Genomic DNA, 17,499 nt, shown 5'->3' on the forward strand with positions numbered 1-17,499 from the left:
GCGGCTAGGGAAGCCGAGAATAGTGTTTGAGCATGCTCAAGGAGGCAAAGTAAACAACATCCAATTCATGTGGAGAGACATTTTTTGGAAACTTAGCAGGACAGACGTTACTGGGAATAGTGCAGCAGCTAAATAATTCCCGAATCTCATGGTTATTAGGACATGAGCAAGAGTTAGGCAGAACCCTGTATGCTCTAAGCATATCTCTGACACAATAGTATCTACATGGTAATCATTGGTACTTGGAACATAAGGGTCTTTGCTCAAGGGCATGCTCAGCATCATGTATGGAGAAGCATGTTGTTATTAGGGGTAAGAATTTTATTCATCCAAGAAAGTCACTTTTTTAACAGTGTCCAAGTGCGAAAATACCAGAACAGATACAAATGTCTAAGCTTCTGGAGTTTTGGCTCAAGGAATTCCAAGGGGGTAGGCATCATAGTCTTACCACCAGTCATAGGAAAATTCTGCAATCTTCAAAGGGACATAGAAGGGAGAATAGTCTGCATTGACTGGAGAATAGGGTCGCACACAATAAGACTGATGAATATATATGCACCAAACACCGCTCCAGAGCGGAGGCGGATATTTAGTAGTTTACATCTTTTTTTGGTGGGGGCCCGATTGATTATACTAGGAGGAGACTGGAATTGCGTGTTAGACCCAGTTAAAGATAAGACAGGTACGGGGGATCCAACAACTGGCACAGAGGGCTCCTTGGAGCTCAACAGCTTGAGCTTAAAACACGACCTGATAGACATATGGAGAAAGAAATATCCCATAAGTCACGGAGCAACCTAGTCTAGGGGAACAGTAGGGACCCGCATTGACCGGTTCTATGTCCCAAGCAAGATAGCAGACAAAATAAATCGGGTAAGACATATCAACATTTCGGAACCCCGCGCAATAACAGACCATAAATTAGTTATAATGGACTTTCCATTAAGCCTAACTGTAGAACAGGGGAAGGGTACCTGGAGGTTAAAACCGGTGCTCTTGCAAGGTGACCCGCAGGATATTAAAAGACTAACACAGCTTTTACGAAATCCTAATCACTGGACAGAAGGGAGCTGGGTGCACTACAAAAATACAATAAAAACAGCTTTTCAAAAATTAACAAGGGAAAAGTACCTGGAAAGCAGGAAAGAGCTAAGGCACCTCTATGAAGTTCGGAGACTCCTAAAGTCTTGTCAGGATGATCTGGGAGAAAGGGAAATACAAAAAGAAATCCTGTCGCTATTAGAGAGGCAGGCAGAAAACGAAGCTATCCAGATGCGAATATGTTACAGGAAAGCTGATAAATCGACTGCTTTCTTCTTTAAACAATTCAACAGGTCACACAGAGACAGCAGTTTAATCCATCAAATACAGTTAGGCCCACACCAATATCAGAACACTAGTGACATCGTTAAGTGTTTTGCACATGTTTACAAGGAAACGTATACAGCATTTAAAGGACCAGCTTTACTAGAGAGCTGGGAATTACCAGGGTTCTTGGCAGTTCACAGACATGAACAGGATCAACCTATCTCCCTGAGTGAACTATCATCAGCATTGAAAGATATGAAAGGAGGTAAACCGCCAGGTCCAGATGGGCTAACAGTGGAATTTTATAAGAGGTACTGGGAGGAAATTGGGCCAGTCTTGGCCGTCATTTTCTCCAAATTCTTCTCGGAAGGGGCTGTCCCGGAAGAATTTATAGAAGCCCAAACCATATTTCTCAAAAAACAGGGTAAAATGGGGAAAGAAGTAAGCGAATGGAGGCCAGTATCACTACTTATCACTACTAAATACAGATTATAAGTTGTATGCCAAAGTATTAAACGCCCGACTCAAAAGGCATTTAGGGCACATCATAGGTCCCAATCAAACATATGCAATTCCAACAAGATCTGTGATGGCAAATCTGTCATTTCTAAAAGATTTGCAGGTATACTGTAAGCAAAAACAATACAGTGTAGTAGTGGCTGTACTGGATTTGGTAAAGGCCTTTGATAAGCTTTCCCATGAGTACCTTAAAAATCTGCTGCATACAGTCCGAATGGGTTCTTTGCTAAGAACAGCCATTATAAGTCTGTACAAAGGGGCACAAACCACTCTTTTGATTAATGGCTACAGCTCGGAGAAAATAAAACAGGAACGGGGAGTTAGACAGGGGTGCCCACTAAGCCCTGCACTATTCTCGTTGGCATTAGAACCCGTATTAAGGCAATTAGCTATTTCTAAAAACATTAGCGGGATTCACCTTCCTGGCCCACACTCTGATTGCAAATATGTAGCACATGCAGATGACGTGATCCTAACTTTGGCGGATAGCAGTTCTCTACAAAGAGCGCTGGAAACCTTCAGTCATTTCAGCTTATCCAGCGGCCTATGTCTAAACAAAAGCAAGACCAAATGTCAACAGTGGGGAACTGAGGCTCCAGTACAATTGCCAGCAGGCCTCACATTCTCGACAGCGCCTATAACCATCCTAGGGGTTCCTTTTGTGAAATATCCGGTAGTATCGTCCCGGCAATTATTAGATTCTTGGGAGGACGCTCTGTCAGAATGGAATCTGGGGATGCTATCTTTCTCCGGAAGGGTGTGTATCATGTGGACGATTCTGATACCGATGCTGATGAATACTGTGTCAATTACACCATTTAATTACTGCGTGCAGAAAAAGCTAACTCGAAGACTAAGTTCTTCTGGAACAGCAGACAGCAAGAAGTGACGCAGCAGAGGCTATACTGCAGAAAGTGTGAGGGAGGTTATTCAGTACCACGGCTAAAGTGGTTAAGGTGGGCATATGTGTTAAAGCACATTTGGACTGCCCTACGGGGAGCCCATGCAGCGGCTGCCTTAGCAAAGTACAATATGGGAAGGTTTACTAAACTACTAGGTGAGGAGTACTCTGGTCCAACAGTAGAAATAATAACACCCTTTTACAAATTGGCAATCAAACACTTGCAAGAGTTATCTGCAGGGGTTTTGCACATGGGAACCAAGCTTAAGATTTCAACCAAGAACCAATTAAGAACCAAGCTTAAGTTATCCGACATGAATACACTGCCAGTACCGGTGCCACGCAGTTGGCTGAGACTGGATGTGACTCAGATGTTGGGCAACCTACACCATCATATAGGTTGAGTCACGGAAAGACCTGGCATGGAGAATAATACACGGATACCTGCCAGTGGAGAAGAACAAAGCCAAATTTCGAGGGCACACGAATGTTGAGTGTTTTTTCTGTAAGGCGTGTGAAAAAGTGGAACATGCATTCTTCTCTTGTCCGGTTACTCAGCGCATCTGGCTTAGTGTACACAAAACAATGGGAATACCACGCTTGACCAGGGAACAAGTACTATTCTTGCAGTTCCCGGCCCCGATTTCCAGAGCAACACGCATCCTGATATACCTCTTAAATGAAGGTAAATATCAGGCTTGGAAAATCAGGAAAAGGAAGGAAGGCGGCTCTGCACAGGAGGTGTCAAAATGCACCCTTCGAATGATGCATGGTGCAATAAGAAGATTTTTGCTACTAGAACAACAACTTGGTAAACAAAGTTTCTTACAATTATGGTGTTTCCCCACACCTTTATGTCGGCTAGTAGATGACAACATATATGTGCAGCTTAGATGGTAATGATCAGTCTAGGCTAGGGAAGCGTATGTACCAAACAGATTAGTTTAGTAATTAGAGGAAAGGGACCAAGTCAGCTGCAGGCATTTGGTCTCTCTCCCAGATGAACGGCAGCCGAGCTTTGAAGGCTGCATGAAGTAACAGGAGTGTGGAAGAGGGGGATGACCCTAGAACCCATGTAGGGCAAGCCAACTCCAGGCGGCTTGCCCTACATGGGTTCTAGGCCGCCAACCAGGTGGTCACATGGACTGGGCCTTCCTCGGAGTGTGTCAGTGGGAGATTGAGCAGCCCAATCGGGTTGAGGTGGAAAGATATGAGCGGACAAAGGTGTCTGTCCCTGTCTGCTCATTACAGGGAGTTTTTTTTTTTTTTTTTTTTCAGCCATACAGGCAGCCAGGTAGTCCCAAAGCAGGACTGTTTTCCAGTTTCCGGATATTTATGTGGAGTTTACCTTGATGGTGAATTCCATATGAATGTCTGGAGACTGGAAAGCATGTCTGGTCTAACCAACAAGCCTACCCACCCACTGATGAAGGCCAAATAGCCAGAAACGGCACCGGGGGATCAATTTAACCATACTCGTAGGACTCCGATTGGGTAATAAATATCCCCGTCAGGGGGACGCATTGCCCATTCGGGGCAAGGAGTTTTGAGTTCAGGTGAATCACAACTACAAATCCCTTTCATTCTTCGACGGCATGTTTTTCCTCTCCCTCTCTTACTGTCACTTTCCTACCTCTTTTTTCTTTGCTCAGTCTAATAGGGATATTGAGGATAACAGACATCTTTATCCAATACTATTTTCAAAACGGTGCCGCCAGGGGGAGCCTGATGATGTCCGGAGTTTCCAAGAATAGGTAACAACAGCCTTCTCCATTGGGGAAGCGTTGCCTATTCGAGGAGTTTTTTGAGTGGTGTGAGTTGAAGGAGTTATTGTCCCTTTCATTCTTCTACACCGTTTCTTTTCCTCTTCCACTCCTACTATTACTTTCCCTCTACTTTTTTGCTTTTCTAAGTCTAATAGGGACAAATGGATAATAGAGTTATTATCCCACACATATACAAAACAGCCCTGAAACAGCCCTCAGATAGGTACCACCGTCTGAGTGGTGGTACCTATCTGAGAATAAGTAACATTAGTCTTCTCCTTAGGTGAAGCGTTACTTATTCGAAGTAGTGCAATATCATGGCAACTCGTTGTGAAGGTATTCACAATATGAGATATAACCTAAAACGATGCAACCTTAAACATTTTCTGTTTATTGAGAAATGGCTGTGTATTATGATGCTAAAGCACTTTATATATCCTTAGACAAGCCTAAGGTTAAAAAATATTAACCGTTATCATTGAAATAATCACATTTTAGATCTTTTGTGTTTCCAGGAATTCCATCATCCCTCAAAATTTCAGAAATTACACATTTGGAATCAAGGGAACATATTAGAATTAGTGAAAAATAATAGGGTTTTTTCAAATAAAAAAGCGTTTTTTTTTTTCTTATTTACAATCAAAAGTTGAAATTTGCATGTGTGCGACATACAGACAAATAACTTTGCTGGTTTTTACATAGCAAAACAGTAAAAAGATGATATTTTTAATAATAAAGAAACTTTTCAAAGTACTCTGAACAGTTGAAATGTTAACAATTTTTGGATCTGTATCAGCAGATACCGTGTTTATTATATAATTCGTCATTTACCAATGTAACACCTTACTTTATATTTGAAAAAGGAAAAATTCGAAGCAAACACATGAAAATTTAAGATAATTTTAACTGGAAGCGTATACATTTGAAGCGTCACACTTTTAATTTCATTATTTCGACTGAAAATAACCACACTCAATTAGGTTAACACACACTGTGCATGCTATTTTCACATTCACATTGAACCAAAATAAACCTGAAAAATAAAATAACAGCTGCATATCACCGGCTATTTTACACACGCTAAGACCGAACTACACCAAGCTAAGTCAAAGATTTCACTAAATCAAAACGTTTGATTTAGTGAAAAGATGGGGTGCATAAGGAACAACCTTAAAACGGGGAAATAACAACTACACCCACTAACAATGCTCCTTTGCTACGAGCTTAAGAATTTTCATTTAACCCTGATCACTGTGGGACCACAAAACAGCTATTTTATTTTATTTAATAAAATATTTTATTAAAATAGCTGTTATAAATAAAACAGCTATTTTATTTGAAAAAACCCTATTATTTTTCACTAATTCTAATATGTTCCCTTGATTCCAAATGAGTAATTTCTGAAATTTTGAGGGATGATGGAATTCCTGGAAACACAAAAGATCTAAAATGTGATTATTTCAATGATAACGGTTAATATTTTTTAACCTTAGGCTTGTCTTAACACCATAATCGTTTTGAGGGGGGGGGGTTGTTAAGAACCTGTGAAGTTGTGGCTGGGGTCTGAGGGTTGATTAAATGTTGAAGCTGTATTATTTAAGATATTTTTACTTAATTTTCTTATATTTCTGTCTCTTGACAGTGTTTTGCGTGTTTCCACCCTGATTTTTACTGTGATGAATGAATTTCATGTTTTGACAGCACAAAAATGTTGTGATTTGTAAGCAAATTTTAATTAAAAATCTCACAAACACATCCCTTGGGTACATGGGAAAAAGCCGATTATTTTCTCTCTTTCTGATCATTTTCTCTAATTTTAAAGGGTCCATTAATTACTTGTACACAGTTTCCGTTGTTTTTTCATGTTAATGTGTAAGCTTATTGGAATTCTGAGAAAAAAAAACCCAAGAACGTTATAATCATTATTAATCCCCTTGAGTTGGTGATGACACTCTATATATTTTTGAATCATGAGGCTTTAATCTGCTGTGACAGCGTAATCCTCTTGTGTGGGTGGGGGGTCTCAATCTTAAATAAATGTTGAAAAACATGTTATTAAGATTTTTTACATAATTTTTCTTAGATTTTCCGAGGTTTGGCTGTATTTGTTGGAGTTTTACGCTATTTGGGGATGTTTTTTATGATTCGAATGAGCTGTTCAGGTTCAAATTTATCTTATAGTACACGGTAAATGCTTAAAATTAAGAATTTTAAGTTGATTTTTTCACGTTTGTTTTGGAAAGGTTACAAAGTGTTGATGGATAACTGAAAATTTATTAAAAATTTCAGCTTTTAACTGTTTTGGATCCATTCGCAGTTGCTGAGATTGAATGTTATTTTTTCCCCTCCATCAGCTTGTCAACAAGTGTTGATTTTAAACTACCAGTCAATGTAGCTTTATGATATTTATTTTTCATAATTTCAATAATTCCGACGAGTCGGAATTATTGAAATTATGAAAAATAATTTCAATAATTCCGAGTCGGTTGCGAACCGTTTTACAGTCGTTTTGCGTGATTTTTTGAGTTGGAATGCATAAAAAACCTGAGGGTTTAATTGAAAGGTGGGCGAAATCGTTTAAGGACAATTTCTCTATCTCGAAAGAGAAACTGCCACAAAAAGTTCGATTTCGCACAAATTCTAGCAATTGAAAATAATATAACGGGACAAATTTTCCGGTTGGACACGCAAAATATCTAAAGGTGACATGTGATTTTCTCAAACTTCCCCATTTTCAGTGAAGATCTTATGGACAAACAAAGGCTATCTTTCGTAAACTTTGTGAAGTTCCAAGCTGTGCTATCCCCTAGCGGCTAAAATATACATTTGACACCTACAAATAGGTTGTGAAAATTAGAAAATCTGTTAATTTTTAGGTGTCTGTATTTTCTGTATTTTATATATCTGTATTTTCTCATTTCTATTACCATAATAGAACGTTCATTTATGAAGTTTTAAATTATATCAGAAAAATACGTTCTAAATCTTTGCAGTTCACAGATCCAACAAAATGTGTGTTAACAAATTATGTAAAAAGGAGCACGTTAACTAATAAGTTGTTTTTAGCAACAGTATTATATACGATTATTCCGGTACGTACGTACACGCGGGCGCGTACTCACGTTCATGAACGCATCTCATTGGTTAAATTTTCAGCTTTCCCTACCAATCTGATTGGTTGTATTGGGTTAACATTTGAACCTGCTTGAGTTTAAAAGGGGGCTAGTTTTGTGTTTATTTCTTCATGCTACTCTCACGTTTTTTCCGTCCTTACAATGTTGTGTAGGTACAGTTTGTGCATGTGTTCAGGGTCAGGTGTCTGTTATGATAAAAGTTCAGAGTGTTGTGACCCGTGGGTTTCCTGCAACGACGTAGACCTTTTGGAAGTTGCTGACTGTTGTGAGACCTTTGACTGGAACGCCTCGACATATTTTCCGAAAATACGGGGTTCAACTCCCTTAGATTCCTGCGACGACATAGACCTTTCGGAGGTTGCTAACCGTTATGAGGTCTTTGACTGGAATGCCTCGACATATTTTCCAAAAACACGGAGCTCAACTCCCATTAGTACGGGGCAGTCCTGTATCGATTACACCGATTCATCTCTATCGCTGGATGATAGCCTCTGTTCATGGGAAGTGTCTACGAAATTTTCAACCTCTGCAAGTTTGCATCTGTCATACGATGGTGATATATCCGCATCCAACTCCTGACGGTCGGCATCGGAAGTGTCAATAGGATCGGCATACGTTGATCGTGAGGTTCATTCACCGAATATCATTATTGTCAGGGAGTATGAAGAAGACAATGTAAATGTTGGTGGTCCTCGGAATCCCTATGCCTTTGACGAGAGCGGTTTTTCCACGTCTGGTGCTTCCACCGTGCCCATCATCTGGCATGATCGGAGTAACGATGCTTTAACAACAGATGGTGGTTACAGTAGCTTAATTTATTTAGGTTAGGGAATCTTTAGTTGTAAGTATTTTGTATCTTTCTTTAGTTTTTTTAAGAATAAAATAGAATATTCTTTTGTAACTTTTATCTGTGTCTTTGTGGTTCCTTAACGTTATTATTGATAGAGAAATAAGTTTTTATTCTTTTGCGAATTTTATGTGTCTTAGTACTATTATTGAGAGAGAAAATAAGTTTTAATTGTTTAACTATTGATAATAGATACTAACGTCTTAGTGTTTTGGGAAAAACACAATCGCAGGATCACAATAATTATTATTGCGTTCATATAGACACGCAATTATTTTTTATTGGCTACAGAGACATGTAAATTATGTAAATTATGTAAAAAATGTTGTTTTATTGGGAATTGTGTTCCTGGAATTAAACCAAAGGATTATGACGTAAACGGAGGTTTATGGCACTGCTGTTTTGGGGTTTTTTCTCAGAGTTCTACCTATCTTGCGTTTTCAGGCTTATGGACATATCAGTATACAGATTACGTTTCGCACAAATGTTGGAAACATTTTTGTAAAAATATTGTGGATATAACTTAAATTTTTGCTTGTTATCGTGCAAAACTGGTTTATGATTGGTTAAACTCCCACGTGATAATTATAGCATTTCAGTTGCCTTTAGCCGTGGGTTTGGTGTCATTACAATTTCTGTATCTTCAAATGGACTGCTCGTGTTGGTTTTGTGAATTTTTCAACCTTCCATTCAGATTCTTGTGTTGTAGTTATCAAAGTGGAGAAGAAATGTCCAGAATTGATAAAATATTCGCAGCAAAAGGAAGACAACATGTCAAGGATTGTGGCTCTGGGTAACATACAATTTCAAATGCAAACCATTCTCGTTCAGCTGTGTATGTGGGTAAAAAAAATTCGCTCACTGGAAAGACAAAATGTGAACTCTAATAAAACTAGGTGAGTGGAAAACTATGTAAATAAGTTAAATTTAATTGCTAAGTACTTAAACTTAGCATCACCGGTCTATTTTTGTGGAGCTCGAAAATTTTTTCCATACTGTAAATGCTGAACACTTTCTGGAACTATGCTTGAAAACTTCATACGGAAAAACAAAAAATGGATTGTTCTCATAACAGTATGCAATCTGAATTGAGATTTTATTAGTAGTAAAGACCTGTGCGGTCTCTTTAGAATTCCGAAAAAAGCTCGTTTAAACCGTGTCTGCAATGAAGATTTTCGAATTTTAACCAGAATAGTAAGAATGTTATACAGCTTGTAATTTTCACACAACTTTTGGGAAATTTCTTTTAACTTTTTAAATTTCCCCTTAAAATTTAACCAATTTAAATTAATTTCGAACTTTATAATTATGAAAAAACACATTAATTGCATTCAAGTAATAACACTAATCAAATTATAACTGTGTTCGAAATAAAGAGAACCAGTGAAATCTTGCCATGATTGTGTTTGACTGTTCGTTGTACGGCAAACAACAATATTCACGAGGAAGTTGAGGTACAAATTTATTCAATGTTGGCTAAATCACATTGAAATGTGTGGGGAAGACCAGGAACTTTCATCTGGTTACGAGGAAAATTTCTTCGTTGCTGTCTGTGTCCCACATATGTGGGCTGTCCCGATAACCATTCTTTCACAGTATGTTTTGGTAATTTTGTATGTTTTTGTAAAGCATTAACACTAGCAAAGCTCCCCACCACAGTAGGATTATAACAATCTTCTAACATGTTCTCTTTATTGCAGGTAAAACAACACTAACCCTGGAACAGAAGATACTTACCTTTTATAGTACTTTTCATACTTTTTGTAATGGGAGAATTGTGGACTGTTCTTGAAAAGAGAGCTGTGTCAAGATTTTATCAGAATAATGATTCCTTTGTAAATAATTTTGATAACAGTGTTCAATAAAAGACTTCGTTCATTATAATTCTGTCTTCCTTAAAAGTTATATTTAAAATCACTTTCGACTGACAAAATACCTTTTGATTTGTTCATGAATAGCACTAATTAATTTATTGCCTAAAAATAACATGTTTTTAAAATATTGGTTATGAATAATACTATGTTCAGATAATACCATTGATTTGTTCATGAATACTTTAAAGTAAAAACAATTCAAAATAGCACTAATTAATTTATTGCCTAAAAATAACATTATCATGGGAAGGATTCACGTGATTGGTGATGTCATCACAATCAAAGATTCAACATCTGTGTGCGGAGGTGGGGGGGGGCCGAATAATGCCCTTGGTCAGCTAGGTTAAAAGTGTATCTATGGAAGTGCCACCTAGAGGCGACCGACGCAACTAAAATCGGTTCAAAGTGTTTCGGGGGTGGGTCGACAGACCCACCCCGAAAACACTTTGAACCGATAAGTACAAGGAAGAGTTTATCTAAGAGAAATCAAATTAAAACACGATTAGAACAGATTTCTGGTACGAACAAATGGTATGAGGTTGCAAAGATTGCCAAGGCTATTTTAGATATGAATAGGTTTCATAATCATTATTGCCAAACTTTTATTTTTAACCAACAAGTGATGAAGATCATCATCAGCAGCAGCCATTTTCAATCCACCGAAGGAGAAGGGCACTCCAGTAACTTTCCAGTTCTTTCTGTTTTGTGCAATGGCACCAACAAGATAATCTTCCTCAACTCCACAATACAAGAGATTCTTAATATTATTGAACAAAAGAAGAACAAGAAATCTTATGGACTGTACTGTATTACACTAACTGAAGTTAAAAGGAATAATGAACAGTTCGCAACACTTTAATGGAGCTTATAGAACGGAAGTTAGAGAAAGGGAGCTATCCAACTAATTTGCTTTCAATTAAAGTAATTCCAATATATAAAAAGGGATCACATATACATAAAAAGGGATCATCAATACATAAAAAGGGATAATTACAATTATAGACCAATAACAACCCAGTCCGTACTAAATAAGATTATAGAAAATTATATTCATTCTCATATTAGCAAATACTTACATCAGTATGGACTGCTAAACAACTCTATACTCCTATCAGAAGGGTAAGCACACACAGACCTTATTAGAGAATTCAGTGGATTCTTTTAATCTACATTTATTCTAACCTACAGTAAACCTACATAACTTAATCAGGATTTTATTTATAAAATTGACCAAAGGATATGATGTAATTGATGTCCCAATATTGCGACAAAAATTACTGAAATGTGGTAAAAGTGGAACAACCCACAGAACACAAAAATTTCGAGAGACATATTACATATGGCGCAATATGACGTAACCAGCTGATGTACCTAAAATCCAACAGCAACTAACTGCGATTACCTTCTAATCACAGATGAAGCGCCTATTTTTGCAAAGAAATTATTAGCGGGATGACCATTTTTGGTCTAATGATTACTTCCATGAAACTTGAAAGATTTTCAATCATTACTTGTAGAAAGTTGTTGTACTGTGCCCCAGTTCGGACATCGGGAGTAGCACAGCAACATACTCACTGTCCTCACACACTGGGTGATAAAAAAGGGGAAGATAACTCCAATGGACTTCAGTTCTGGGATATTGGAACTGATTTTCGACTTTAAATCAGTTTAGATTAATGTGATCAGATGTATAAGCCAGGATACGTCGTAGGTCAGGTACAAATTCATAATCAGGGAGCGAGGAAAGTTCCATAACTTTTGGTGCCAGACCAGTGTACTGTTATGAAAAATCGATTACAAACGAGAAATATTTTATTTTATTAATTATTTTTTTATCACAATTAATTAGATAAAACTTAAGTCTGCTAAATGCGCCTGCGCTATTTTTAAATTATTACGTGTCACATTCTCCGCAATGTGTTGTTCTCATTGACCCTGTTATGATAATCCGTAAACTAAACATTTCAATTCTTAACGATATCTTCAGAAGCATTCTCTGTCCTTTGTCAAAATATCCGAAATATTTTCTGTTTCACTTAATTGGCTAATTTTCGATAAGCAAATGAGCTTTTATGCTGGACATTGAATTGTGAAAAAATGATTTTGACAAACTAGGTACCGAGTGTATTAATTGCATCCCTATCTAATCCCATGTAGCACCTGTTTCACATTCAGTATCGGGGCCTGGAGTGCGTGGGGTATTAAATGTGTTTCATAGGAATGGTGGTATTTCTAGTTTCTTGATTCCAATTTCTGGAATTCAAAGCCATGCAACGCCCACTGTAGTGTGAAAAAAATTTCCTGAATCCGCCTCGCTCCTATGGAACCGAAGCCATGCTTTTTTTACTTTCCATAAAAAAATAAATATAATTAAAAAGAAAATAACATTCAAAAATTCAGTTGCTGATGGAGTCAACAATTTCTAAAAAAAATTGAACAGTTTATAATACTGTATTTCAAAATAGATCGCATTACATTACTCTAATAAGAAGCAAATACATGTGTAATGACTCACGTGAGCATAATGTTGAATGCCTCAGGAGTCACGTCAGGCATCACAATGTCTCGTTCTTCTTTCAAAGGGCCGTAGAACATGCGTTCAAACACAGGACTTCCAATGGCAAGTATGAATTTGTGGGCCTTCACTCGTTCTTGTTCCTCTCCAACAATGAAAGTTACGTCGCTAAATTTCGAATCCTTCAGCGAGGACTGAAGTCTCTCTCTCACTGGCACCATGATTACCTAAACAATTCGGGAAAAAATATCTTTGAATAAACATTACTAAATTTGATGCTTACCCTAACCTTACCAAACAGCGTAAATAATAAAACCTGAGGCTAATGCTGCACCAGCCAAAATAAAAAATTACCCTGAGAGAGAGAGAGAGAAAGAGAGAGAGAGAGAGATAAAGAGAGGAATTACCAAGAAAGAGAAGAATGATGATATTCAGCTCACAATCCTGGATTTGCCAAGATCATTCTCACCAGATGTGAGCCCCTTAAGGTTATTATTCATGAGTAGATTATGATGCTTAGGGCATTCTCAACGTTAGTTCCTCACCTCATTTGATCTCTGTCAAGATACAAACTCTGCAGAAAGGACCAGAGTGTGTATATGTACCAAATTTGTAAAGTTTTGCGAATATTGCAGCGAATACTGTAATGTTTAAAATGTTTTGTCTGATAACTGCTTTGCTATCAAGGAACAGTGGTGTCCCGGAAAGCTGCCTCCAGGTATACCCCTCTCGCAGTCTGGCGGCAGCACAGTGGTATCGTCACCGTCCTCCCCACACCGGGTGGAAAAGGCCTGGGTTCGAATCCCGTCGATGACGCGAGGAACTTTAATGGGCTTTTTTCACTCCGTGGCTGAGTTAGTCGGTCTCAGGCGTAGATAGCAAGGTTTTTCTTCCCAGTAACTGGGGTTTTTTCGTCCAGCAAAACAGGCAAATCGACCATAGAACATACGCAATTTACAGACACAAATACGGGTTAATGCATTTAATTACGGGAAACCCTAAAATAATAATAATAATAATACCCCTCTTGCAGGTAGTATTCTGCCCAGCAAAACAGAAGCATGTAGTTGGAGAAACAGGAAACGCAAGAAAGGTCACTGTTTAGCATGGTCCAAGAGAATCTGTAACTGTGCTGGTGTGATTTTATAAGTTTATGGTGTGACTTTATAAGTTTATTAAAATTAGAACAAAGGTTATTAGCTGTATAGACGCGGAACGGTTTTGTTTTAGTAAAGTCAGCCTTGGCGAAATCTTGAAGAGCTCAGAATGTTTTTCAACAGGAGGGCAGCTGATCTTTTCCAGGAGAAAATTTGACAATTAAGATATTAGGATTTCCAAAGATCGGTATAAAGTCAGTGGAGAGGATGTGATTTGTGTCCTCTGATTCTTTCCATCTTCTATTTTTCTGTCCCCTGAATGTGGGATTTCATTTCTACTGAATCTTGGTGACTGAACACGTTTCTCTGGCAATCAGGAAACTGTTTTTATTTCTACTCCAACGTTCTTTCAATCTATTCAACGTTTCTGTCTCTCTTAAAAGGTGGCAATTACTATCAGCATAATAAAATTGTCTTTTGTATTGTTTGCTACCTATTGTTATCTATTTGAGTTCCGTCTTCAATCCTGTTTAAAATTTTATAAATTTTCGTAACTTAAATATACCAAATTTTTTCTCCTAAAAGGTTTAAACACTTCGTTTTAGTGTACCTTTCAAATCATGTTTTTCGTGCACATTCAGATCTACACCCTTCCAAATGTTAAAGATTTTGTTAATTTTCTCAACTGTTTGCTTTTCTTATAAATTCTTTTGGTATATTTGTATAATGTGATCTTGTACATATGCTCATGTGCTGTCCAGATTGTTTCTGTCATGTGAGAACAAAACCTTTCTAGGTTAAATTTTGTGGTTCGTTTTAACGTTCTCATCTGCTGCTGTTATTGACCCTGGATAAAAATGAAATGACTTAGTTTTGTACTAGTTCCTTTTGCTGGGTACTCACTGGTCCAGAATCCTTTTCAGTGGGTAGGGGATTTTTTTTTTTTTTTGTCTAACTGTTAGGGCAGTAAGTGCTGCAAAATAGAGGTTTTCGAGATAGGTCACGGTAAATGCGTTGTGGCTCCATCTCCTTCTAATGCTGACGAGCACTGGGCAGGCTTATCAGGTAGTAGCAGTCGTAGTAGTATTAACATTAAATGATGCCAGAAAACAAACTTATATAGCATGAATAAAAAAAAAACAATGTTCACCCATTCATCCCCTTCAAAAATTTATCAAGAGCTCCCTTGACTATATTCAACCCATCAATTTCCACTACAAAAGATGGATGCCTATTCCAACAATCAAACACCTGCTGGCTTAAAGAAAACTTCCACAAATCTATCCTGCAACCATTCTTTCTGAACTTGAATTCATTCCCCCCTCACATGGGTATTCTCAGCAAGTAGAATTGTGCCATTAGCATTCAGCTTACTCAATCCACTCAGGGCTTTAAACAACTCAATCAGATATCCGGGCAGGTGCCTAGTCTTGAGACGCTGCAATTTGCAGAACTAAAACCTTTCTCATTAAGAGCACTCTTTTGTTTCCTTCTCCAATCTGGTTGCAATTATTTGCACCCAGGCTTGCAGACCTGTATCCAGTACTCAGTTGGGCCTAGCTATGGCCTTATACAAAGGGTTAACCACCTCCATACCCTGTTAGCAACGTTTCTGTATTTCATTGACAAAACCCCGTGAGCTGTCCTAGCAGTATGACATGGCATTATGCATAGTTCAGAGAATTTTGTCTGACTATGCAATTTGCTCTAGGTCGTTTTCATTCTCCACTACAATTATTGTAGTATTACACAGTTTATAAGTTACTCTGAATTTACTGGTGTCCCCAGTAAGTTCAGAGTAACTTCAATATTAAACTTCAACTCCCATTCTCAGCCCATCGACGAAATTTTCCTAGATCTTCTTGTAGTAGCACTCCCTGATGAAGGTTAACCACCAAGCCAACATTTGTATCATCTGAAAAGTTAAAATTTAAGCCTGATATATTTTCATAAATATCGTTGATAAATATTGAAAACAACAATGTGCTCAGAATTGAATCCTGGGAAACTCCACTAATAATATTAGTATAAAAAAATCTTTATATAGTATTTATACAGAAACTATTAGTATAGAAAAAAAATAATAGAAGAAAATATCTTTCCTGGACATTTGTTCGTATGTTAACAGGACATTTGAAAGCCCCTCTGCTATGAACAAAGGGGTGACAGTAAGAAGAATAATCACTGTTGAGTTTGTAAGATGTAAAATCTTACATGGTTAATATTTAAAAAAAAAAAAAGTGAGATTTATGTAAAATAAAGATTAGGATATGGCAATATGGGGCAGCGGAACAGTACTGGTCACAAATACTAATTAGATAATGGGTCACAGGCGAAGGGATTAAATGTAGACAGGGTAACAAATAAAGGTAGCGTGGGAGACTACGGGCCGAACGTAGCAAATAGCTACTGACGTGGAGGTGCGAACAATTTAGGCTAGGACAGAACAAAGGACTGTAGACTGAACATTGTCGGACATCCCTTTGACCGGACACCTGGACATCGTCAGGTAGTTAATACGGGTCAAATTGCTTGGGTTAGCAATCACATTGGCGTCTGACTGTCGGCGCTGGCAAGGTTGTTAGATCGTGAAAAATAAATCTGCTAAGTTTAACGAGGGATGGCAAAGATGACGGCGAACTTCAAAGCAGCGGAAAGCCTGGGAAAATTTGGAAATTTATTAAAATGAGCTCTGTAGATACAGCTTAAGAAAAGTTAAAATGCACGAATAGGAGATAAAGAAAGTGGATAAAATGAGTATTATTGGTTAACTGTAAACTAGGGCGGAATTTTGACATATGTAGGCGGGACAGAAATTCAGGGTAACAAAAAGTGAGTGAACAGGGGGAGACAGGATCACTGACCCCGAGTTGAGCTTTATGCGGGTTTTTGCTAAAATGAGTTAAGGGAGGACAAAGTGAGATTCTTGTGGGTGTTTGGGGAATCGAGTTAAGAACGACAAAGTTAAGATTCTTGTCGGAGTTGTAAAATGAGTTGGAACAGACAGTTGGGTTTTTCGTCGATATAGGTAAAAATGTGTTAAGAACATGTACAGTTGAGGGTTCTGTTGTAGTAGAAAATATGTGTCAGTTAACAGTTGAGTGTTCGGTCGTGTTGGAAAATGGGAAGGGTGGCGCCCTGGGAAGTAATCTTCTGGAAAGAATTTTCAATAGGTGGAGCGGAAAAAGCGAGGGTAGCACCCTATGAGCTTTCTCCTTGAGAAAGGTTTTAATAAGGTGGAGAAAAAAAGAGCGAAAACTGCAGAATTAGTAGCTCGATGGAGGAGTGAAACTGCAGAATTAGTAGCTCGATGGAGGAGCGAAATCCGCAGAATAAGTAGCTCGTGAAGGAGCGAAAACTCGGAATTAGTAGCTCGATGAGAAAGATGGAAAAGCAGTGTTGTGAGCTTCAGAGGAGTTTTTGTAAAAAGGATGGAGCAAAGTCGTAGGTGGATGAGTAACTCGATGAGAAGGAGCAGAAACCGGAGAATAATTAGCTAGAGCGGCAGGAGCGAAACCTGAGAATTAGTAGCCCATTG

The 17,499-nt window shown here is 38.1% G+C and overlaps 1 protein-coding gene across 1 annotated transcript in view; it reads right to left on the reverse strand.

Moving 5' to 3' along the window:
* Positions 1–1,853: 1,853 nt before the first annotated feature.
* Positions 1,854–17,499, reverse strand: part of LOC150079982 (BTB/POZ domain-containing protein 6-A-like) — a 70,003-nt gene continuing 54,357 nt past the window's right edge. The window contains exons 4-5 of the mRNA XM_090383302.1: positions 12,865–13,091; positions 1,854–1,935 (exon numbers count right to left, since the gene is read on the reverse strand). Of these exons, the coding sequence (XP_090239428.1) occupies positions 1,854–1,935; positions 12,865–13,091 (309 nt within the window). The remainder of the gene's footprint in view (positions 1,936–12,864; positions 13,092–17,499) is intronic.

Source organism: Mastigoproctus giganteus, chromosome 10, assembly GCF_048544385.1.
Source record: "Mastigoproctus giganteus isolate SK-2022 chromosome 10, ASM4854438v1, whole genome shotgun sequence".
Taxonomy (NCBI): Eukaryota; Metazoa; Arthropoda; class Arachnida; order Uropygi; family Thelyphonidae; genus Mastigoproctus; species Mastigoproctus giganteus.